General features: G+C 45.0%; 1 protein-coding gene across 1 annotated transcript; it reads right to left on the bottom strand.

Moving 5' to 3' along the window:
* Positions 1 to 14,789: 14,789 nt before the first annotated feature.
* Positions 14,790 to 24,384, bottom strand: CX3CR1 (C-X3-C motif chemokine receptor 1). The gene is made up of 2 exons (XM_052694315.1): positions 24,106 to 24,384; positions 14,790 to 16,015 (listed from the first exon to the last, which is right to left on the bottom strand). The coding sequence occupies exon 2, from the start codon at positions 15,999 to 16,001 to the stop codon at positions 14,937 to 14,939; it is 1,065 nt and encodes a 354-aa protein (XP_052550275.1). The 5' UTR covers positions 16,002 to 16,015; positions 24,106 to 24,384; the 3' UTR covers positions 14,790 to 14,936.
* Positions 24,385 to 25,265: the final 881 nt, after the last annotated feature.

Below are 25,265 nucleotides of genomic sequence, written 5' to 3'. Positions count from 1 at the left end.
AGATATCAAATCAGAGAGAGAGAAATTCTGTGTGGAGTAAAGTAAAAAGCGAAGCCACTGTTCATAGAAGTTTGAGATGCTACCCATCTTTCCAATCAGACAAACATTACTGAAGGCAGACAGAAACAGAATGCATCTGACCATCCTAATAAAATGAAGCTCACTGAAAGGTGACAGCAGTTCTCAGTAAGTGCTGTCTGTAGTAGCAAAGTGAATTTGTCATTTTCATATGTATGTTCTTTTCTGATAGACTGAGAGTTTTAAGTGATGTTACTTTGAAGTTGACTAGATCACATAGTGGGCGCAGTGCAAATATGTTGTCAGTGTGAGTAATCACAGCACAGCAAACTTCATTTCTTAGCCTAACACATCAGAATTTTTGCAGGCTGGGATTACGGCTTTCCCTTTTGTCTTTATTTTATGAATGGGAATCAGAGGAAAAGTGAATATCATCTCTTTATTTGTCTTCACACTGTATACTGTTGCTGATTAGCAGCAAACATAGACTGTCGTTAACCTGTCCCCTTCCATGCATAGTAACTGTCGTGACACCTTTCCAGGCTACAGCTCCGTTCTGTTGTACACAAATATAATGTGAATTACAAATCATGGCTACAAAACTATTTGGCACCAGTGGCCTAAAGATGCAACAACAGCAGCTAAACATACCTGACTCTAATACACCTTCAGAATGGCTACTCAGGTATTTTAAACTGAAAACATATGCTTACATAATGCACATACACATCATTCTAATTATGCAGGATTTCTGAAAATTGCTTTTAAAATGGCTAAGCAGCAACTAAAGGTAGAAGCATCTACAATCATATACATTATAAGCAGGTATGACAGACAACTGCTTCTGCCACTACATTTTGTAAACATTACCTTTTCTCCTCTTTCTTTTCAAATGATGCAAAGAAGCTCCTCAGTTCTGGTAGAGCAGAATTGCTTGCTTCTGACCAGGTATCTCTGCCAGCGACGTGCTGCCTACGCTGTGATAGCCAGCAGCTGCAAAAAGCAGATGTCAATAGGTAGCTGCGTCTGTCGGCGGAAACTCTGTATTTCCTTGCAGATCGTATCACAAGTGGTTCTCTCGTTGATCCTCCTTTAAATGCAGAACAGAAATAAAATGCATTTTACAGTGTGTAAGGCCACACAAAGTTTCCAGTGAGAGCCTGATTACTGAGTTGAAGCCGCGTCATCTTAATGATTAATAAAAGTAGGTGCCACTGAGGAGCTCTTGTTCAGCAGAACTTTCGTTCTTTTTTATGAGTTGTAAAAGTGTACCTCAAACTCAAGTAATGAGTTTGTAGTGCGTGAGTAGTGAGCAGTGAGGAGGTGGGCACTCAGTGGTTGTGTGGAGGTGTTTCTAGTACGATAACCAATTCTCAAAGTTATACCATGTAGCTGCAGAAGAAAAGAGCTGTCTAGACTTAGTGTAAGGGAATCTCTTTTTATTCATTGTTCTCCGGTCTTCCTAATGTCTGCTTTGTTTCTGCTAGGGAAAGAAATGAAGGCATGCCAGTTCGTGCCTTTTTGCTTGATGTCTCCCACAGCAGGTTTTATATACAGCAAAGCTACTGCTGATCTTACACAAATGCTGATAATGGTCAAAATACAAATGAGAAGTAGGGTGTGTGCGGTGTAAGGGCAGGGGGAGCCGAGGTTTCCTATGGTTCTTATTGCGGCAGGAAGCCCAGCTATTGCAACTAATTTCACTATAAATCCCCCAGCTCTATTGTGGGGAGTCTTGGGAAGGAGAAGAATGCACAGGACGTGTGCTGGCTAAATAGGATGGTTCTGAGTCCCTCTGGCAGAGCAGCTGTGCTTGCAGCCTGCAAATGCTGCTCTCCGTGTCCCACAAAAGGCCAACTGAGCAAAGGTAAAAGCAATTTCTCAACAGGGAAGGCTGCTTGCTGGATAAGATAAGAGATGCTGGATAAGAGAAACGAGAGTCAGAGTTAGAAGCAGAAACAAGAAAGCTGCAGAAGTTGTCTGGGAAGGGAAAAAGACTTATAGATCCCAGCAGAGCTGATGTCTTCTATGCCAAATTGTTTTATTCTGGACATAGCTTTACATTCAATTATTCTATCTGCTGCCGTCATATCTGCCTATGACATTGTTACTCTGCCCAATAACTTACATTTGGGTGAAGTGTTTCCTCCATACAAGCTTTACTGCTTTACTGTTCTCCAGAATAAAACACTCATACAGAAAGTAGCTGCTCAGTCATCTTTCACAAACTGCATCTGTGGAGCATTAAATTTATCGCTGGGAGATCACCGGTGCAGGTTCATGTATGTCTTCTCTTCGGTGTGCTAACAGCCCTTTAAAGATGTGGCTATCAGATGAGCAGGCAGCACTGTGGCACCAGTTTCATCAGCCCTGTTCTCAGAAAGTAGAGGCTGTTCCTCTTGCTCCCTGAAAGGGCCTCTTCTTTCATGTGTTGTTTCCCATGGTAACACTGACATAAAGCCTCATTTTTTCAGTGATATGAGCATCTGCCACAAGTCGATGGGGCCAGATGGGATCCACCCAAGAGTGCTGAGGGAACTGGCAGAGGTGATAGCCGAGCCGCTTTCCATTATCTGTCAACGCTCCTTGTTGACTGGTGAGGTCCCAGAAGACTGGAGGCTTGCCGATGTGACTCCCATTTATAAGAAAGGTCGTAAGGAGGATCCGGGGAACTACAGGCCTGTTAGCCTGACCTCGGTGCCAGGGAAGGTTATGGAGCAGATTGTCTTGAGGGAGATCATGCGGCATGTGCGGGGTGACCGGGGGATCAGGCCTAGCCAGCATGGGTTCATGAAGGGCAGGTCCTGTTTGACCAACCTGATCTCCTTCTATGATCTAGTGACCCATCTGGTGGATGAGGGAAAGGCTGTTGATGTGGTCTACATAGACTTCAGCAAAGCCTTTGACACTGTCTCCCACAGCATTCTCCTGCAGAAGCTGGCAGCCAGAGGCTTGGATGGATGCACTCTTGGCTGGGTAAGGAGCTGGTTGGAGGGCCAGGCATAGAGAGTGGTGGTGAATGGTGTCAAATCCAGCTGTCGACCGGTCATGAGTGGTGTTCCCCAGGGGTCGGTGCTGGGGCCTGTCCTCTTCAATATCTTTATTGATGACCTCGATGAGGGCATCGAGTGCACCCTCAGTAAATTCGCAGATGACACCAAATTGGCTGGAAGTGTGGATCTGCCTGGGGGTAGTGAGGCCCTACAGAGGGATCTGGACAGGCTGGAGAGCTGGGCTGAAGCCAATAGGATGAGTTTCAACAAGGCCAAATGCCGGGTCCTGCACTTCGGCCACAACAACCCCAGGCGACACTACAGGCTTGGGGCGGTGTGGCTGGAGGACTGCGTAGAGGAAATGGACCTGGGGGTATTGATTGATGCTCGGCTGAACATGAGCCGACAGTGTGCCCAGGTGGCCAAGAAGGCCAATGGCATCCTGGCTGGCATCAGAAACAGTGTTGCAAGCAGGAGCAGAGAGGTGATTGTTCCCCTGTATTCAGCACTGGTGAGGCCGCACCTCGAGTGCTGTGTCCAGTTTTGGGCCCCTCACTGCAAGAAAGATATTGAGGCCCTGGAACGTGTTCAAAGGAGGGCAACAAAGCTGGTGAGGGGTCTGGAACACAGGGCTTATGAGGAGAGGCTGAAGGAGCTGGGAATGTTCAGCCTGGAGAAGAGGAGGCTCAGGGGAGACCTCATTGCTCTCTATAACTTCCTGAAGGGAGGCTGTAGTGAGCTGGGGGTCGGCCTCTTCTCTCGTGTCATCAGTGATAGGAGCAGGGGGAATGGCTTCAAGCTGCGGCAGGGGAGATTCAGGCTGGACATGAGGAAGTATTACTTTTCAGAAAGGGTGGTCAGGCACTGCAATGGATGCCCAGGGAGGTGGTGGAGTCACCGACCCTGGGGGTGTTCAAGGAAAGACTGGATGTTGTGTTGAGGGACATGGTTTAGTAGGAGCTATTGGGAATAGGTGAACGGTTGGACTGGGTGATCTTTTAGGTCTTTTCCAACCTTGGTGATTCTATGATTCTATGATCTGTTTTTAAGGAAAAGAAAAAAAAAGTGCATCTCCTTACTCTGTAGGTTCAGAGTTATTATTCATTAGCTTTGGCTGCAGTGCTTTAGCCTCAATAAACCACCGAGCACCTGCATATCTACCTTGCCCTGTGATTATTTTCCATTCCAACAAACTGGTTGCTGCCTTTGGATTTCTTCAGTAGTGACTTTTCTGGATTTCCAGATGAAGCAGTGAACAGAACTGAATTTAATCTCCTTTCTACCTTCCTACAGCCCACCTTGGCTAAGGGTTGATTTCCCATCACCAGTAACCTTCTGAGGACTGTCCAGCTCTCATTAGTACCGCGTCACACTTCAAATATGTTTTTGATCTTTCAATCACATCAGCAGGAATCAAGCTTGCAGCCTTCAGATTGCAAGTTTAACATGGCACTGGCTTGAAGAAAGAACCTGTTGGGCAAATTATCTTTTGCCCAGTCCTCCCTTAGAAAAAAAACTTTAAAATAGCAAATGCTTCCTAGCTCTCTGCATTTTTCATACTTCTGCTCACTCTCTCAGGTAAAGGCAGGAGGGAAGGAGGAATTGTCTGTCAATTCAGGAGGAGGGCAGCACAGGCTCCTTGTCAGAGTACATTTCTGTGGCTGCGGGGAGGGCTGGTTGTACTACAGCATCTTGTAATGCAGCAGCTGCACTGCAGGAGCCTACTATATCAGTATTTTTCATGTTATATTAGCAGATGGCAAGGGCTGTTGGCGAGGAGACTTTGAGAAAGAGCGTGTCTCCAGGAACAGGAATGCGGAGCTACAAGAAGAGCAGAGAAATCGTGGCTGCTTAGGATGTGTGAACTCCAGAAAAAGAAGCTAAAAAATAGCTGCCAGTTCATGATAATGGAAAGGATAAAAATGAACTCTGAGACACCTGTTAGTCTGTTGATGAAAAGAATCCCTATGGGAACCTGAAAGGAAAAGTGCAGAAAAGCTGGAGAAATGCATGAAATCTCTGATCAAGTGAGATGATGCAGAAAATGAATGAAAGTTATTGCTGTTGGAGGGTCTGCTGTGACTTGGAGAGCAAGAGATAGTGCATAGCAGGGGAACTCTGAGGTCCTGGATAATGTGTCACGGTGTCTTTTTTCTGCTCCTCCTCAGAGAACCTGGCAGGGAGTGTCAGGAGACCACGAGGCTAGGAGGAAAGGGAGAAGGGATCTCCGTGAGGATGCTGCTGTAAAACTAAGAGGTTGGCAGGGGCAGGAGGAAAGAAAGAAGAGGTCTTACCTCTTTGCTAGATGGTATGAGGTCTGTGGTGCCAGCCAAATAAATCATAGCAGCACAGAGAAGGGGTCCCAACCTGATCAGTCTGAGTGGGAGGAACCAACCCTTTATATGAGCGTGCATTAAAGCCAACAGAAGGGAACTTATTAAAAACTAAAAGCAGAACAACACAAGCCAAGAAGGCCTTGCCTCTTGCCAAAGATTTCAGCTCCACCCCCCCTTTTGTGGAAAGCCTCATCTTTGACTTGCCGCCTTGCAGGCTGTGTGCACATCTCACCAGAGGAAGGACTGGAGATAGATGTCTGTCTGACCCAAGAGCTAGATGCTGTCACTGAGAGGTGCTTTTCTGCACCAGTGATTCAGCATTAGACACAGGCAAACCAGAGAAGTCCTTGTACAGAAGGGCCTTAGGAGAGAGGCAGGTGGCAGTGACTAAAGAGAAACTGAAGTTAAACCACTCTTTTCATCCAAACTACCAGAGCAACACCACGCAGGCAGTGAGAGGCCTTTTTTGGTAACCAGATATCCCCCTCACAAAGCCTATTCTCCCAGTCACTCTCTTGCAGTTCAAGTGAATTGGAGTCACAGTTTGCTTATCTGTAGTGCCAAGCCTTTCTCGTTAGCAGAGTGCCTGTGTCATCTGTTTGCTGTGCAGGTGTCTGCCTGCCTATTTTCACTGTAGTCCAACCTTAATGCACCTGACTAAAGCTGAAGCAATCTGACAAGTGAACTAGAAGCGGAAAGTGAATTCTTTTCATAGTGTTAGAAATAGCCACCATCTACACTTTTCCCAGGTACTTCATCCATAGTTTATCTTGAACGCTTTGAATGCAAGAATTCCTTTTAGCTAAGACAGCTGCTTGTGCTGGCATACAAAAGATTTTAGGTCTTAAAGAATCATGACTGTTTTCTGTGCTTACCAGTCATAGAATCATAGAGTGGTTTGTGTTGGAAGGGACCTTCAATATCATCTAGTTCCAATCCCTCTGCTATAGGCAGGGACACCTCCCTCTCAACCAGGCTGCTCAACAAGGTGAAGGTTCCAATTCCCTACATCATTCTTTTCCTTTCACTGGTCTGGTCCTTTGCATTCTGCTGTTTGTATCCATTGTTTTTCTTGGCCAAATCTGTTCACTTTTCCTGTCCTGTGCTAGCATAGCTGCTATTTTCAGAAATCCTCATTAAAAAAAAAAAAAAAAAAAAGAACTGAAACTTTAAACCTTAAGCATGACAAAACAGTCACTGTGTATACTGAATTCTTCTTAAAATAAAAATCACTGATGCAAAAAACCATGAGTTGTTTTCTTGTTAAAAGTGAAATGACGCTACAAGGAGCTTTCTTTGTCTTGTTCAGTGATCTAGCAAATGTTCCCAAGCTCTTTCTACAGGAAGATGACAAATTTATGCCTTTTCCAAGTCTGAAGAGCAGTTGATACCTGAGACAATTTTTTTCATACATTTCTCAGCTGTCACCCAACCGCCGCCGTGATGTCCTGGCTACAAGGTGGTCTTTCCAAGGGAAAAAAGGCCAAGGCAGCAGGGAACAGCAGAGATCTCCTCAGGCCAGTTTGTCTAGCATTTATTGTAATGAGTTTACATTAAAAATAAATAAATAAAGGTGATGTTCTGGATTAAAGGCTGTGTTTTGTTTGCTTCCAAGTCTCAAATACTGTAGTTCTTGGTAGTCTTCAAAAGCTTGCCAAAAGGCTACCCTAAAGATTTACACAACTGATCGCTTGACACAGAATGGCAGTTGTAACATTAATTTAGTTAGAAAAGAAAGTATTCACAGAGGATCAGGACTAAGAACCAAAACTTGCTTTTGTCAGTTGCTACAATAGCCACCTTTCTATGTTTGTAAGATCCAGGCGTTCTGACATCACAAGAGGAAAGCTTCACTGGCGAGCTGTATCAACAGGTTATGCAACACTCATTTCACTTTTCATAGAAGTGGAAACTATTCAGGCTGCAGAAATAAAACTGATGGGAGCAAAAAAAATGGTCTGGATGGCTGTTATCAGTTTTCACTTGAGTTTATCTTAAGTCTTTGTGATTTAGAAGATATTCGGGTGTGCTTTGTGGTTAATTTAACATCCACAAGCTTTCATTTGCTCGGTAGCAATGTGCACATTAGAGAACTGGGAGAAATTGATGTTTCTTCCTGCAGCAAGGTTTCATAGCTATTTTTGTTCTTACTTCTCTCAAACATATTTTTCCTGCTTTGTGCTTGTTCATCAGTGACTCTAGTTGCTAGATTGTGGTGTCCTGCTCGATCATGAATGATTTTGAAGTACGTGGAGTTGCACAGTGCCACCTTGAGGGTGATATGAAAAGACTGCCTTGCCACTTGAGATGGGCAGAAGAAATGATGAAGCAAGCTCAGGGCAGAGAGCCTTACAAGGCAAGCGAGAGTGATCACAAGGATAGCAAGAGACTATGGTGACTGTGGAGAAGGCCTTTAGTCTTGTGTAAAAAAGATGCACGCCACTGCTTCCAGTTGCCTTGTTTGAGTCTGTCTCGATCTGTAAACTCTGACTTCTGTGTTGAGTGTTGTCTTTGTTGTAGCTTGTATTTTTTCCTTCCCTTGCATTATGACATCCTTAAACCCAAGCTTCCAGGAGGCTCTAGGGAGAAGGGGTCATCAATAAGACCAAGAAGGAACCGAAAAAGAGACCGAGAGGTAGTGATCTTTAATGATTCAAATGAGGGCTCCCTTTGAAAAATGATCTGACTGCAATCTGAGGAAACCTGTTCCCTAACAAAGGACCCTGAGGAGAAAAGGGGCTGGAATAACGCAAAGACTCACTGGAGAGGAGCTCTGAAGCTGGTGGGGGGCATATCCCTGCCAAATTTTAGTTGGCTGTAATGCTGCCCTGCCACTGAACAGGCAAATGCAGCCCTGAGCCTCCTCAGACAACTTCCCTCTGTAGCAAATATCTTGGTAGAGGTCCTTGGTCTGTACCAGGAGGCCTACTGAGATGTCAACCCTGTGAAGACAGCCTGCAGTAGCATGAAAGACCAGGGAATCTGCCCCCAGAGTGCTCCTGTGCAACACATACAAGGCTCTGGGGACAGAGAAAATGAATGTGTGGGTAGCAGCCCACATTCATGGTATCGCGAAGAGACTACTGTCCCTGGTAAAGCAGAAATGCTATTCATTCCTGCTCTTTCAAGTCAATTCATATGAGGCTGCAATAAAAAAAGGTAATAAAATATCAAGAGACTTCATATCTCTTGGAAAGACAGTGACAGGATTGGGAGCGCAGGTCTTGTTCTCCTCTATCCTGGTTGGAAACTGGGACGTAGGAAGGAGAAGGTATCAGTTGAGTGGATGGCTGCATGGATAGTGTCACACTCAGGATTTTGGGTAGATTTTGGGTACAATGATTTTGGAGACACCCTTGAAAGAGTGGCCATATTGACATAGAATGACAGCTGACCGGGAAAAGCAAGAATGTTCTGAGAAGTAATCTAGTTGGAATGATCAGTAGAGCTTTAAACTAGATTTGATGGGGTAAGGGGATGTACTTCTGAGCCGTAAGCTACAAGGGAGCTGCATGGCATGTGCCACCTACCACGAGCCATGTGTCATGAGCCACAAGCACTCTCCTGTGAAGAAAGACTGAAGGAGCTGGGATTGTTCAGCCTGGAGAAAACTGGGGAAAACTGACTGCAGTCTTTCAGTGCTTGAAAGGAGATGATAAACAGGAAGAAGACTGACTTTTTACAAGGCCTAATAATGATAGAACAAGGGGGAATGGCTTTAAACTAAAAGAGGAGAGGTTTAGGTTGTATGTTAAGAATAATTTCTTTACTCAGAGGGCGGTGAGGCCCTGGTACAGAGAAGCTGTGGTGCCCCATCCCTGGAGGTTCTCAAGGCCAGGTTGGATGGCAGCCTGCTCTGGTGGGTGGCAGCCCTGCCCACAGCAGGAGTTGGAACTGGGTGGGCTTTCAGGTGCCTTCCAAACCAAACCATTCTGCAATCCAATGATTCTATGATCAGGGCTTCAAGCAATTATTATTATATTATTATTATACCAGCTGTACTGGTAAAGTCACTGGCAGAGGAAATTGCCCGTAGAAATAGCAGCTCGTCTCTGTCACTCAGGAGAACTGACTCATCATCAGAGGCATGGAGCCATCTACTGTTCTCTTTCATTGGCTTCATCATTATCCTCTAGCCCTGCCAATCGTGGCCATCACAGACTTTTTCTTTGTGCTGCTAATTTTAATTTGTATGTAGCATTTGTGGGCTAAATTAAATTACCTTTTTTAAAATTTTATTTTATTTTATTAGCTTCTCTCAGTTGCCCAGGTATCTCAGCAAGTGGATCTGTAGTCCTAATGCTTGGTAGCCTAACTGTTGAGCTGCAGCTGAATATGAAGCAGTGACAAATGCGTATATCAGATCAGAGACTTCCAGTCTGGGTGGGATGTGAAGACGACTGTTGTAACTACAGGTGAGGATGGCAATATCTCCTGTGTAGTGGAAGAGTTTTGTATGCCCAGAGTCTTTGCTTGCACTCTCCATCCCATTCACTGATGCTGCCTTCAGTGGCATAATGTTAGTGTGCTGCTTCCTGCTGATCAAATGGTCACTGGTGGAAATATGGTAAATACAAACCTCAAACCATTCTTCACTAGTAAAAAAAGTTTCCATGGGAAGCTGTTTTGCAGTATTTCAGTATTTGTGTACTGATTATTAATGGAACAAATTTATACAGGAGCTGTTGGTGGGTATTTTTTGTATTGTTGTAAAACAATGTGTTAACTCTAAGTCTGCAACACCCACATCTTGAGGCGTGGGTGTGAATATGTGTGAGTCAGACTCTTAGAATAGTAGCCAAGTCAATTAGCAGCCAATTATTACAGCAGCAGCAGAATTGTTACCAGGTTCAGCAAAAATTGTATCTATGCGACAGAGAACATCTTTTAGCTTCAAATACTAGATTTGAATTTGAATCATTATTCTGGAAGTCACCGTTTTTTTCCAGAAAAAAAAAGAAAAAAGAAAAAAAGCAGTTGTTCTGTCAACCTAATAAACTGGGGTGCAAAACAGTAAATCTTTGAGCGGGACTGGGTATGTATTTAACGCAGAAAGTACTTCATGCACTGCTAACATGTAGCTATTTTGGAAGTGGTATGTCAATGGCCTTTGGCAAAGCATGGCACAGTGCTGGGGCAGTGACTGCAGAACAGAAATGCTAGCAGCTAGGAGTGAAAGCAAAGGCGAGCAGAGACAATGTGGTTCCTACAATTCAATTTTGACAAGAACGCAGCTGATAACTTGAGTTTTTCTTTGGAAAACTCTCCCACAGTTTTTAGGGATGACAGAACTTGGGGCTTACATGAAGGGGACTTGTCCTGTCTTTGGCAACAGCGTCCTGCTAGGACAACAGTTTTGTGTAACCTGCAGGAGTTCAGTGAGGCATCTTGCAAAGGTGATAAAATGGAAATGATAGAGCTTAATCCATAGCCAATGCATTTATAAATAGTTTCTCTGTGGAATGTGGCCCTTAAAGCTTCAGGGTACCCCAGAACCAGGAGTTCTGACCCACTCCCAGCAAATTCTAAATCCAAGGGAATATGTAAACAGCATCTTCTTCTGATGTTGGTGCTGAAAAGTCCAGCTTTCACCCCTAAGCAATTTCCCAGCTCAATGTGATACTCTGACCAGTTGCATTCCCAAGGTTTTTGTACAAATTATAAACCCCAAGAGTTGATGAAAAGAATTAGAAGCTGTCATCCTTTGCTTGAAAGTAAAGACAATTTAGATGTGATTATAGGACTGCGATGTGATATTTGAATGAGCAGGATTAGATTTTTTGATGACAAAAAGTCCCCAAAACACAACCTTCTACTGAGCCCAGAGGATACCTGGCCTCCATTTTGCAAATCTTTTCAGTCAATAGATATTACAGGTGTGTGTGTATTTTCATCTGCAAACTGTGACTGGCCAAGTCTAATTTTTATGTCATGCAGACCTTTGGCTTTTCAGAGAGCACAGAATCACAGAACTGTAGGGGTTGGAAAGGACCTCCAGAGATCATCGAGTCCAACCCCCCTGCCAAAGCAGAGAGCAGTGAACGTGGTGGGCAGTGTGTGTGTTACATCTGCAGACTGAGCCCCCTGACCATGGTTCCTGGGAGGAACTGTGGTCTCCTTTTTGGTGGATGGGAAACAGCTCCAGAATCTATTTTGACTTTTGGGACTCTACGATTACGCATTCCCAAACGTATATTATTTTTCACCTAAAAATTGATGGAGGGAGAGGGGAACTGAGGTGATGAAATTCAACCAGGATCAATACAAGAAACACTTGGAAAAGTCTATGATGTAAAATAGCTGAGTGGTTAGAAAATACCATTTTCCTGCTGCAGAGGTTTTGATAGAGAAGTATCATCTCTGAGTCAAGGCTCCAATGAATTGGAAGTCCAGCAGAGGGACACGAAGAGACATCAGAGGGCTTTCAGTCAGGCTCAAATGGTGGAAAAAATACCTCCAGGAGTGCAGTGTGCAAAATAAGCAGAAACCTGGGGAAGTGGTATGGTTCATGGAGGCTAAGATGTTTTTTAAGGGGCATTGCAACAAAACTCTTCCTGCTAATGCAAACCAAGCAAAAATGATGATCTTGGTTTTTATCATGTTTTCGAAGTTTTACCACTTCTGCTCTGAGGAGGCGCCTCAATAGTTCTGTGTAACAGAGCCAGGAAACCCCCACAAAGCTTACAAGCATTAAAATGTCATGCAAATGCTAAAAAAAAGAGCAAAAAGACATTGTGCATAAACAGCAATTTATATATAATGACTTGCAAATAAATGACATAAAAATTGAGCAGAGAAAGACCTGGGTGTCCTGGTGGACAACAGGTTGGCTATGATCCAGCAGTGTGCCTTTGTAGCCAAGAAGGCCAAAGGTATCTGGGAGTGCTTTAAAAAGAGCGTGGCCAGCAGGTCAAGGGAGGTGATCCTCCCTCTCTCCTCCGCTCTCGTGAGACCACATCTGCAGTACTGTGTTCAGGTCTGGGCTCCCTGGTTCAAAAAAGACAGGGATCTCCTAGGAGGAGTCCGGCCGAGGGCCACAGAGAGGTTGATGGGCCTGGAGCATCTCCTGTACGAGGAAAGGCTGAGTAACATGGGTCTGTTCAGCCTGGGGAAAGGAAGGCAGAGGGAGGATCTGAGTAATGTTTATAAAGATCTTAAGGAAGGTGGGGGCCAAATGGATGAGGCCAGGCTCTTCTCAGTCGTATGTAGCAATAGGACAAGGAGCAATGGCATAAATAACTTGAACACAGAAAGTTCCATACAAACATGTAGAGGAACTTCTTTACAGTAAGGGTGACGGAGCGCTGGAACAGGTTGCCCAGAGAGGTTGTGGAGTCCCCTTCTATAGAGATATTGAAGACCTGCCTGGATGCCTACCTGTGTGACCTACCTGCTTCAGCAGAGGGGTTGTACTCAAGGGCCCTTTCCATCCCCTGCCATTCTGTGATCCTGTGATATTATTCTGACAATCCTTACGTGCCCTGTATCTCATGGTGTAGCAAAGGAGACAGAAGAAAAGCAGGAGGAGCACATGCAGTTTGCACAAGGTATCGTTCAGAGAGCCCAGGCTTGCCAAAGGTTTGACTCACAGCAGAAAGACTGCTTTGCTGGGGCTGGGGGGCATGTTAGTGGGCATGGTGGTGATGTGTCAGTGGTTGGACTAGATGGTCTTTGAGGTCTTTTCTCACCATGGTGATTCTATGATGAACGTGCAAGGTGATGTGCTGTGAGGTGAATGCTGTGTGCTGAGTTCCTGTGAAACCTCTGAGGATGGACAGGAACATGCTCCCCTTTCCCAGAGAGCTGGCCAGCTGCTGGGGCTTGAGCTTGTCATTCTGGATCGTAGTTAAAGCTGCCTTTTACTCCTTGCACTCAGCAGCTTACCATTTTCTGAAAAGCAAAGCAAAGACTGAACAACCCAAGTGAGATTGCAGTGCTCGGCCCTGCAGTAAACCCTCTCCAGGCTGATTTCATGCAGACGACTTCTTGTTTGGTCTCAGAGCACCTTCCTCTTAATTCCTGCACATCTAAGCATTTCTTAAAATACCACTAGTAGGCAGGGAATCACTTGCTGGGGTGGGGGCAGGGGGAGTTTTCTTGCCTAGGCAGACTGAATTCTGAAAAATAATTTAATTCTAATTGATGCTCGCATTATTCTTATTAGCCAAGAGATCTGAAAGTTCACCTATAGCTGAAACTTTAAAAATTGAGTGTGTATAATCTGTACACCTAATACAAGGTGCTTTATGGAAAGGCGTTGTTACACTGTAGACTGTGCTGAAAGTTCAGCAGAAAAAATCTTGATCATTTCCTATTTGCTGAATGAATGCTTATGGAAAATTGGTCAGTTACCGAATGGAGAAGCTCAACTCCAAGCTTTCTCAGAAAATTTTACTGAGGCCCAGAAAGAGCCTATTCCTCTCACTGATGCTCTTTTGTGTTACTCAGGAAATGAGAGGGCTTTGTATTCATTGGTTTCATCAGTGTGTTATAATGTGTCCCATTGGCATGGATTTGTTTCGCAAGATTGATCTTTGATTTTTCTTTGTATGGTGATCTCAGCATAACAGATGGCAACAGGCCATTTCCCATTCCCATGTCTCCTGCCCACAGACACTAGAAAATCTCACCTGTGGCAGATAATGGCAGCAGCTTTCCAGGGAAGCCCTGGTAAGGCACATTCTCTTGTCTGATTGACATTTACCACCCTGACGTGCTGTCATTGCATGGGTAAAAGACATTTGGAGGCCAGAGAGCACATATGGTAACATACATCCCACAGTTGGTGTTTACAAAGTGGGGCAAGCAGAGTGTGGTTGTGAAGCACACACCTGCTCTGTACTGCAGTGGCCAAGCATGACGACCCCCAGCTACACCCCAGTGCCACTTGTGCCAACATTTCACCAACTCTGCAGGCACTCACTCTGCAGAACTCTTGAGGTTGTGCTATGTGAAGTGCTCTGCCAAATGATGCCCAAAGAAATCAGGAGAGGTGCTGCTGGTGCAGATGAGCTCCTGGTTGGGTCCCGAGCTCTTCAGGACAGTCCTTGCTCCGGTTATTACATGTTGTTGAAAGTATGGTTGGCACTAAATGCATATTCAGAAAGAACTCTGTTTTTTAGGGTTTTATTAGTTATGAAAGCACTGGTAAAACATTTGTTGCAATCAGTAACTCCCCAAAATTTCTTCCACATGGACATAGTTCAATATATAGCAACAAAAACAGTCAGCTACTACTAATTAAAGGGATTATTTTCTTAACAAGGAGTTGAGGTCTATGTACATTTATACCACATGCACATACAGACATGGAACTGTAAATGACAAAACTGTGTAACAGTGTCCTTATCCTGAATTCTTCTCCGTTGCTGTTCTGGGCAGAGGATAGCTTTGCTTCTACTTTACCTCTCTCTTGATTCACTTCAATGTTCAGCCTTGCTTTAGAATATTTAATGCTTAGCAAGAAGCACGTCAGTAATTCAGTGCTGTCATAGGTCTTTCCCAGTGGGTAACATCAGCCTCTTGGCAGTGCTAGCCCTGCAGAAGGCGTATCTACAGAGATTTCTTTTCCCAAGGAGGGATTTTTGCTTCAGAGGAAGACAGTTCCATCCTGATCACTGGTGTTGAGGGTAATGTTGCTGTTCACCATGCTTTCTGCATAGCTGGCTGAAGGGCGGACTTCATAATGATTGCAGGGCCCACAGAAGCACAGGCATGGGCAGTACTTGAAGCAGACACGGTGAAGATACTTCCTGAATTTTTCCCCAGCAAAGGCATAGATAAGAGGATTAAGGCAGCAGTGGCTGAATGCAATGGTTTCGGTCAGGTGCATTGCATAGTCCAGTGATTTAATTTGATTGCAACTTATAAACAACTCGTAGTGCCTTAAAGTCTCAAGAAAAATCAGTACATTGTATGGCGTCCAAAACAGAAAAAACACAATCACCACAACCAGAGTCAGTTTTATGGCTCGTGCTTTTTTCTGGTTTTTGCAGTACAGCAGGGTTTTGATGATCCCGCAGTAGCAATAGCATATGATGCAGACTGGGATGAAAAAACCAACGGTGTTCAGTTCCACATTGCAGAAAACTGGCCAGATGTTCATCAGCACCTGGGGTAACACGGGGATGCAGTCATTTTCTAATATCTGGGAGAACACAAAGTGTGGCACCGAAACAAGAAGTGCTGTTGCCCATACCCCGCAGGTTATCAGAATGCTGTGCTTCATCGTTCTGGATTTCAGGGAATACGTTGCCCGGACAATGGCCAAGTATCTGTCGATGCTGATCACAGTGATAAAAAACATGCCCCCAAAGAACCCGATGTAATACAGCGAGGACACGACTTTGCAGGGGATGGTGCCGAGGGTCCATCCCCTCACCGTGTTGGAAGCCCAGAAAGGGAGAGAGATCACAAAAAGAAGGTCAGAGACAGCCAAGTTCAGGAGATAAATGTCAGTAATGCTCTTTTTATTGCCTTCTTTCACGATGGCCAAAACCACCATTACATTCCCTGCAAGGCCAACAGCAAACACGGCGATATAAAACAATGGCAGAAATATTTTTCCAAACGCTTGGATGTCAGTTTCATCACAGGTGAGAGCAGTTTCATCGTAACTGTATTCGGTTGTCACTTCAGGCAGTGCTTCTGTCATGCTGAATTTTCCAGCTAGAGACAACACAAAAAGGGGAAGGAGAATAACATTAGAGAGAGATCCTGGATGTGGTGTGAGAGGCCTCACCAACGCTCACTTTGGGGTTATGTCACTAGTTGGGTTAGTGAGAGTTTTAACGCTGTAGAGGTGTGTATGGGAACTGCTGAATCACAGCCTGAGCCTCTGATTGACCACCTGAGGCGAGCACTGAGTCAGCCATGAGCACAGGTGAAGGCAATTCAGCTGTGTGATGGAAGGGCTGGAGCCTGGCTGCACCTCTCCTAGACCCATTTAAGGGCTGATTGCCATCAGGGAAGGGTCTCTTTTGGAGGTCACTCTTCTTTGAGTCTTCTCAATGAGCCTATCACAAGGGTAAGCTTTCCATCTATCCATTCTTCTTTACTGCTAGATCCTGTTTAGCCTATTTTTTTGATATACTTCTTAATTATAAGATCTATATGTTCATTGATTATACGTGGTGGTAGATACTAAGATAAGTACGCTCTTCTCATACATGTACTTCATTAAAAATTAGTTCTCTAGTGCAAGAAAAAGGTGAAAATGTTAAAGGGTGCACGAGCAGCTGAGTAGCAGCAAAACAAGCAGTGCAGATGGTGCATCGCTGCGTGACAAATGTAGGCACTCTCCCACTTTGCTGGGCAGCGTTCAGCAGGAAGCAACATTCTAAATGGAACTATGATCAGCAGGAACCAAGCCTAACCCTAAATGCTAACACCAGGGTGGAAGTGTGGTAAGACACTCAACTTGGCCATGTCTGAGCAGATGCATGCTGATGTGGCAGGAGCAAAGATTGGGAGCGAAGCAAGTGGAATCCCAGCCTAGGTGTCCGTGTTCCCCTGCCAGCAATAACTGCTCCAGCCTGTTTGCAAAAAGCCTTGCGTGGCTAAGCATGAAGTAAAAATGCTCCAAGGTGCGAGACAGTCCTTGCCTAAGAAGTTTCATACGATGCAGTGGTGACTACAACAAACTCCCCTACGGATGGTTGATCTGACTATACTGGTATTTTCTCCAAATGCCTCAGTGCTAGAGTGTCATTTGTGGTGTGGCCCATCAAGTTCTGCCCTCTCATTTTGTAGTCATTACTCAAAGGTGCCAGCTGGCAACAGGCAGTCTCTGCTTTAAAACACTTTATTCTTTGCTGTCCCTCAGGCACCTAAATGAGAAGTACCCACAGTCATTAGCAAACAAGCTCTGTGGTTTGGCACAGGAAAAACAGGGCAGGCAGAAGGGCTGTCTCAGCATGGGTGCTGTGGGGCACTGGCAGAGGGCTGGGTTGTGTGCAGCCTGCAGGAGCACCCACGGCTGCACGGCATCTGGAACTGAGCCTTCTGCCTGCTGCCTGGGTTGGTTCTCCGATGGCAACGTGCAGAATTCATGGCAAACAATGAGAAATCAAGGTTTTAATTTTCTACTGGTGATATAACTAATTGGAATTGCCTGCGGAGATGGGGGAGGTGTTGCCTATCTCTTCCTGCATCTGCCTAGTTACTGCTTTATCTACTCTGCTAAGGGGTACAGGAACAAGCAGCAGATGCAGTATAGAATCGTAGGTCTTTTCCAGCCTTGGTGATTCTGTAAGTTTATCCAGTCCAACCATCCACCTGTCACCAGTAGTTCTCATTAAACCATGGCCCTCAACGTAATGTCCAAATGTTCCTTGAACACCTCTGAGGTCGGTGACTCCACCACCTCCCTGGCTGGTGCTTTTCCATGCTGACCTTTTCTTTCATCTCTTCAGAGACTAAATGTCTGCAGCAGGTCTCTTTAAAATGGAAAAACGTGTCAGTGGTGCACCAAGGACTCTTGTGCTGCATATGAGTCACTAAGAGCCCACCTGGCTCCTTGCAACCTCTCTGCACTGTCCCACAGCATCCTTCTTGCTCACAGCTGTCTCTTCACTGATCTAAATGGAAGAGGCTGTGCACAGGGTTTGATCAACCTTGGCAAGAGATAAATCAAAGACTCAAGGTCCCAGCCTGTCCTGACACATCGATAGCTCTCTTATCCCCTTAGCAGCTCTGCTATTCATGCACCCAAGGAGAACTGTTTGGTGGTGCTGGAGTGTGAACTTCAAGTGGAAAGAAGGAGCTCACACTGTGTTGCTGTCTCCTCTCTGAGGGCCCCTACTTGTGCTCATGGTTCCCATGCTTGCTGCCTCAGTTCATGCCTAGAAAGGCAGCTTGTTCCTTTGGAAGTTTTCTATATGAGCCATTGCATGTCAATATATCATGCTGGGCACAGGGAAGGTCTCATACTTGTCAAGAAATGCAGCTTCTGCCATGGGATGAACCTAAGCCCTGGTGGTCTTCTCTCACTGCTAGTCATCCTGCATAGGTAATGTGGTCAGCTCTTTTTGAATGTTTAGCTTGTCTGACACCACTTTGCTCAGTTTAAGCTTATATTACCCAACAGATGGGCTGCAACCAACCAAAAGCCTCACAGGAAACAACTGATATGTCAGATGTGCATAATGCAATAAAATTTCATTGCATTCTGGATTGAGAACCAGAATATGGCCGCTCGCATCCTTCCCAGCCAGGTGTCCACTGCCAGTCTTGCAGAACCCACCCCACGCACTGATAGTCTTCTCACTGTCTGACTCAACACAAATTACTCTCTTGTGCTTACAATAAATGTTAAAATAAGGGGAAAAGTTAACTGAAGGCTGCAGAGCATGCTGAGTAAGAACGATGTGGCTGCGATGTATCTCTGCCAAGCATTCTCCCTTGCTGAATACAGGAAATAGTAGATTCACTTCTGCTTCTCATGGAGCTGTTCAACTGCTTTTCTCTCTCCAGTCTTACGCACAGCTTTGGGCTCTACTCCCCACAAACACTTCTGCTTTTAAATATGTTTCTAGCTGTCTAAAAGACGATACTTAGCAGGATGTAAACCGTTTCTCAACCCAGATATTCCCAGCCAATTTCTGTCATGTGCACTGTATATAATATATAGGGAAGTGAAATTATGAGAGATTCATCAAACTCCCCTAAGCAACAGATGTTGTGTTTCAGCCTTCAAACAGCCTTGACATTAGACTGGGTGACACAAGAGCCAAATCCTGCCTGCACATCTGATCCTTCTCATTATCAGCCGGATGCCATGCTACAAGCTCTACTGTCGAGATGCCAGATCTGCTAGTTCTTTGGCTTTCCGCTGTGCCTCTGCTGTGATTGAAAGAAATGAAGAAATAACCCAAAGCAGACCTCTGCCAAAGAGTCACACTACAAATTTGCAAAATAAGCTGATGAAGTATTCAAGATTTTTCACACCTTAGTCAGCACTTCAGGGCGAGGTTGACTTAACTTGCTTTTCCCATGTGGACAGGGCACGCTCTTGGCCCCACGCACCCAAGCTGCACTGCAGTGATTCAGCCTGGTGCTGGCCTAGAGAAGCTGATAGGTTTTGTGGGCACCCCTGTGAAACCCAATCAGCACATTTGCCTTTCTCACGCCTTGATCTGAGCTGACACCACCCTACCCAAATACAAACATCACTGCTTTTGTGCTGTTGTAGCTACACCCATCAGCTTCACACCTGCTGGTGAGTCTTGGCAAGACTGTGGGCATGTCCTCCAAACGGAGTAACCTAACTACTGGTGGCCCTTCTAGCACACACCACAAAGATTTAATGGAATTAATTGGGACTGGATGGAATTGAGCAGGAGGGAAGCTGGCTGTAAGCCTTCCTAGCACTCTAGGTGACACTCTGGCACCACTCTGCATACAGTCACCAGGATGCTGCAGATGCTGCTAATGGTAGTTTGGATGGTGCCTAAAACAAAACTGAGATGTGAGAGTAACGCACTGAGCGGGGATAGTGCCCAGTTTCTAGTCTTACATTCAACTGGTTGGTGCAATTGTTGTGATTCAGCTTTCAAAGCTGGGCGGCTCTGTCCTTAGGGGATGCTGTCTAGAGTTACTTGGTAACGTGTTAGCTAGCCAGGGTCTGAAGCAGACCCAGCCCAGCAAGTGCAGTTACTTTAAACTGAGTCTTTTGTTCAGTCTGGAAATGGGGACTCTTTCTACAAGTTCTGGAAGGAGACGAGAATGCCAATACTGAAAAGCAGGAGGCAAGATAGGACAGTTCATACAAGCTGATGGCAAAATAAAATTTAAACAGTAAAAAGGGAGAGTGCAGCTAATGCCACTTCATGTGGTTTTATAGCAAAAAACAACAACAACAGTTACTTTGATTTGGTCGTCTGATGAGATAACAAAGTTCAGAATAGATGCTGTGCAGGAGATTTGCAGCTTTAGATTGCGCTGCCTGCTGTTGTGACTGACACTCTCCAGCCCAAGGCAACACAAGTCTCATACAGCAGTATGATTGGATTTGGACTGATGGGCTGTTGAATTTAAAAAAAAAAAGTTTCAGTGAAAGAATCCTTACCAAACTGGATATATTGGATATATTGTTTGTAAAAGCTTTGTGAATGAATTCAAATCCAAAAACTCTTCAGTGCTACCATCGGCGGAGTGAAAGCAGATTGGGAATTAGAGCCAGTAGGGTGATCAGACAACTAGATGTTGGGCAGCAGTTCAGCCAGCTCTGAGTAATCTGGGGTTTCTGGGATGATTCACCCTCATGTTTATTGTAGCCAACATTACGTGCTGCAAAGATGAACGCCACAAACCGTGCCTGGAGCACAGGGTCTATCCACCAGGCAGACGTTGAACTGAGCATCTGGCTGGATGTCTCAGTACAAAAAGCTGATGCAATCTTTGGGTGTTACAGCTGTACTATGTGAGAAGGAGCACAGGAGGGAAAACTTTATTGCTGTAGGGCTCACTGCTGGGGCTGTAGGCATGCTTCAAGTGTGCGAACTCATAAGGAGTGGAGATAATAGAGGAGAGAAAGCAAACCACTGGGACACTGTCAGGTGCACCCTTGCTCTCTGCTCCCACAGTCCTTCTTGATGACTTTAAGGTGACTTTCTTTGGATTTATTCTTTATTCTGTGATTTGTTATCAGATCATTTGGACCATTTCTGTGGCCAGGCAGAGTTCTGTAAACTTACTTATTGCTTATCAGTTTGAGTGCTTTAATTTATGGAGGCTCCCCCCAAGGCTCTGAGGTTAAGGTTTTCAAAAGCAAGTAGTGCTCAGGGCCACTTCGTTCTTAGGTTTTTCAACTCAGTGTGAAGATCAAGGTGAAGAGGAAGCACACTGAGTGCTTTCCAAAAATCAGGGCACTTAAGTTACAAAATAAAAGACTTAGAAATGGAAGATGATCAAACCACTTCAGATTAAGATAAACCTCGAAATTGCAGAGGCTTGTAGCCCCTTAACAAAGACACTTAGGTCAAAAAGATTTAAAAAGAAGCCCCTTCCCTGAACTAGTTCTATAGTTTTTATGTCACCGTCACGTTAAGTTAGAAGCAGTAGATTCTGTAACTTAAATTCAAACCAATAGCTGGAGATGAGCAGCATGTAAATACAGAAACTTAAACCAATACTTCTGGGTAAAAGGAATGTACTTGAAAAATCTGGGCTTGGGTTATGGAGGAAAGGAGGGGATAGCATTGAGTCCAGGATCTTTGTCACTGTAACCTAAGGCTTTATAAAGCAACTGGAAAATGCTAAATCTGGAGATAACTGCAAGGCAGCAAGAAACTAAGGCACAACTTTCAGCTTAACCACTGCATCAGAATTAGCTATACTCTGATTTTATAAAGCAAACAAAACAGAAACATGGAACTCTTCCTGTTTACCAATGGGGAAGGCTTCACCACCTGTGCTGCAGAGCAAACACAAGGGTCTTATTTCGACCAAGAGCTGGAGATGCTCATACCCTGTTCCCACCCAGCTGCTGCTCATGCTAACTTCCTGGCAAGGGGACTGAGCCTCGGTGCCAGGACTTTGTGCCTCCAGCCACATCCCGCTGCTTGCACCAGGCTCTGTGTGGTTTCTGGGGCTGTGGCAGCTCGCCCCTGCGGTTATTGAATGTATTTATAATGCAAGCTGTGAGATGAGGCTTTTAACACTTTGAGCTCCCTCTCTCAAAGTCCCCCAGAGGCTGTGGCCGTGCAGGAAATATGGTGCCCATGTGCCAAGGGTCCCACGTGCTCCCAACATCTTGCTCTTCATATTTTTTCCAGGCCATTCTGAGGGTCTTCTGTCACGCTGTATCCTCAGGGAGCTCTTTAAACGTTCAGATGTTTTGCTGGAGCATATCAGTTGTTGTTGTTGCTGTTACCCTTTAGGCAAAACTAGAAATGAACGTGGCCTTGATGGAGTGGGATATGGGCTCAACTTTCATGACATGACCTGTAAGGGCTCTTGAGCAGCTGAAGTTGCAGATAACCACATCAAAGCATTTTACTGAGATGCTGTCACTATTGGAATAATTCTTCTAATGGGAGCTAAGCACTAGGGTACTTCCAAGAACATCACAAGGCACCAGTCTGAGCCTTGGCAGTCCAACTACTTTAGAAACGTGGCTCTAAGAAGCTCAGAGCACTAGGTATCTTTTTCAGAAATGACTTAGGAGATTGTGACCTGACAGTGTGACCCCAGATCCTATGTCTCCCATGGATCTTACAACTGAGGTTCAAAAACCATTGAAAAATGTTCTGAATTTTCCCCCCGTGCCTCTAAGTCATGGCTTTGTGGTCCTGATGCTGATGAATTGACCCACTGACACAGATGCTGGGGTCCTCTGCAGAAGCTCTGCACGCTGAGCAGACTTCAAGGCTGTGTACAGTTCCAGGGACCTGCCACAGGACAGTAACATATGTGAACTGTGGGCTGGAAGAACCATGGTTTTGTCCTCTAATTTTTACATGTATTCTGCCCTTGTTTTCTTTGAACTGCTCTTCCCCAGTATTTCTTTTTCCCAAGCCTTCTCTACTTGTGTGGCATTCAGATTTTCTTTGTATTTTCTGTGGGAGGGACTGTGGAAAGAGACAGTTGTTTGCAGCAGCGTGCACTGTTTGTGCCTTGTTTACAGTTACTGGTGGCACCATCCTCCCCTCACCTTTATTGTTGTGCCTATGTATTTCCTGTCCCCTTTTTGTTATTAATAAGATCTTTTAATCATGGAGTCTTTGAGAAACTCGAGAAATGTGAGATCTGTTAAATTATCCTCTTCACTGTGCTTTCAGAGGGTAGCACACATTTCTCTATGACAATGTCCTGATGAATATTTTCCTGTCAAGACCACGCTATCCCCTAGCAGGATTCCCAGCTCGCTGCACGTTCTTGCATCCCCTTTTCCCAAATTTAGGTTTATTTATCCCCCTTTTGGACTTTTTCTGCACTGCCCAAACTTTCAGAACTCATTGCAGTCGCTTTCCTTCTTTCATCCTGTTGCCCAGTTCACTGTCCTGCACCCAAGCTTTGCCCCAGCAGAATAGATGTTGGGAGCAGCTGTTTCTGCATCTGTATTTATATCACACGAGTACTTAATGGGCTGCTGCAACCAACTCTACTACACGAATGTCTCACCAAAACTGATTGTGTAACACCCTTCCCATGGAAGGCTGAGTCACAGAGAAATTAAATAATGCGGTCATACAGAAAGTTGATTTCTCAAATTTTGGGATTTCTGTCATTACCTTGCCAGTCTGCCCACTTCCTATCATCTCTAGCAAAATCCTGTGTTGGGCTGTTTTTCACTGCCGTTGATGTTTCTGCTCTTGGTTCAGGAGCCAAAGCCAAAAGCAAGCAGTGCTGGAAAGTGTAATGTTTGAGAATCCCTGCAGGCTTCCAATAAAGTGCACCTAATGAAGTAGAAGGGCTGTATCCTCCTGGTCCGTCCTTGGGTGCTGATGCTGCACACTGTTCATCTCTCAATGTTTTGCTTTAACCTTGAGGGATCCTAGCAGGGTGAACGTTTCTTTTACCACAAGATGCCATGAAAAATCAGCCACCAAGTAAAATGCCTTTGCTCTGATTTGCTTTGACTGGTAAAAGTGTTCTCCTTTCTGCCTTCCTGGCTTGTAAGCATTGCCCCATCACCTTAATCCACAGTAAATCTCACTTAGATTCCCAGAGTTAAGCAGTGAGGAGATTACCTAAATCATGAGGTGCCACTTGTCATCCTGACCTGTCAAATTATAGGTGAAATAATTGTCTCTTACCTTAATTCGTTGTTGACTTGAAAACCAGTGTTTTCTTCAGGCTGAACCTGATTGTTTTCAGATGTATATTTCCTCTTCTCTAGCATTTATGCCTGCCCTATGAAACCTGAACTTTGGCAGAGCAGCTTCCTGGGCTGAGCTTCAGAGCTGAGCTGGGTACTGATGTGCTCAGCTGTGGTCCCGCTGTCGTGTTGTGAAATAGTGAGGCAGGACACGACTAGCCTGTGGGGCTGAAGTGCATGCAGAAGCACAGCAGAGGAGACAAGAAATCCTTTGGGATCTTCATGCCTTTCCCCTAGTGCACAGTGCTAAGGGTGACTCTTCTGAATGCTGACCCTCTCTGTGAGGACAGTTGGGACCAAGGAGATGGCATGGACCAAACCTCTCAACAGGGGATGGTCTCAGATGCCAGGGGCTGGGGGAGTGTGGGCAGCAACTTTTCTCCAGCGATGTTCACAGCTTGCTGTGACACCTCCATATCACCACTAGAGTGATGCCACCAGCATTAGGACCCAGAGGAGCAGGGGAAGGAAAAAGGCTAGAAGGTACATGCAAAATAATTTCAGCTGCATTCGTATTCTTTCTTCTTCTGCAGCCAATAGATCTGGAGTAATGTTTAGAGCCTTGAGACTACCTTTATACTCACAATACATTGTGCTGCTTCTTCGCCCACAAATTGGATTTTGAGCACATCTCCCTGCAGCCCTCTGGGCTGTAGAATTCTGAGAGTTTAAGCATGTTCATTTTTCCAGGAGCCTTTCTGGGTCTGGACTTGAGCATGGGATGCTCAGGGTTGTATCAGAGGTGTCATGGTTTAGCATGTTTGGGGTGCCAGCAGCTCCATTCTTTTTCTTCTTTACAAACAGAGATAAGGAATTCTGCATTTTTTTTGCAGGAAAGTATCCAAAGCTGGTTTCTCCCCACACACTGAAAGTAGAAGCTCTGACTGCCAAAATCACAAACTTTCAGCTTTCAGAAAGATGATTTCTAATATACAGCATTAAGGAAACCTCACTGCGAGAAATGCCTGATTGAGAAAGATGAATTAATCTTCCTTGTTGCCAACACTGCTTTGAAGTTATTCCTGCAGCACTACAAATGTGTCAAAAGAGATACCCACAAAGTTGTAATGCAGGGCTTCAAATGAAGAGAAACTAAGT

The sequence above is a fragment of the Tympanuchus pallidicinctus genome, unplaced genomic scaffold (assembly GCF_026119805.1).
Source record: "Tympanuchus pallidicinctus isolate F22 unplaced genomic scaffold, pur_lepc_1.0 scaffold3, whole genome shotgun sequence".
Taxonomy (NCBI): domain Eukaryota; kingdom Metazoa; phylum Chordata; class Aves; order Galliformes; family Phasianidae; genus Tympanuchus; species Tympanuchus pallidicinctus.
The sequence above is the reverse complement of the archived record's forward strand: the minus strand, read 5'-3'. Positions and strand labels throughout refer to the sequence as shown.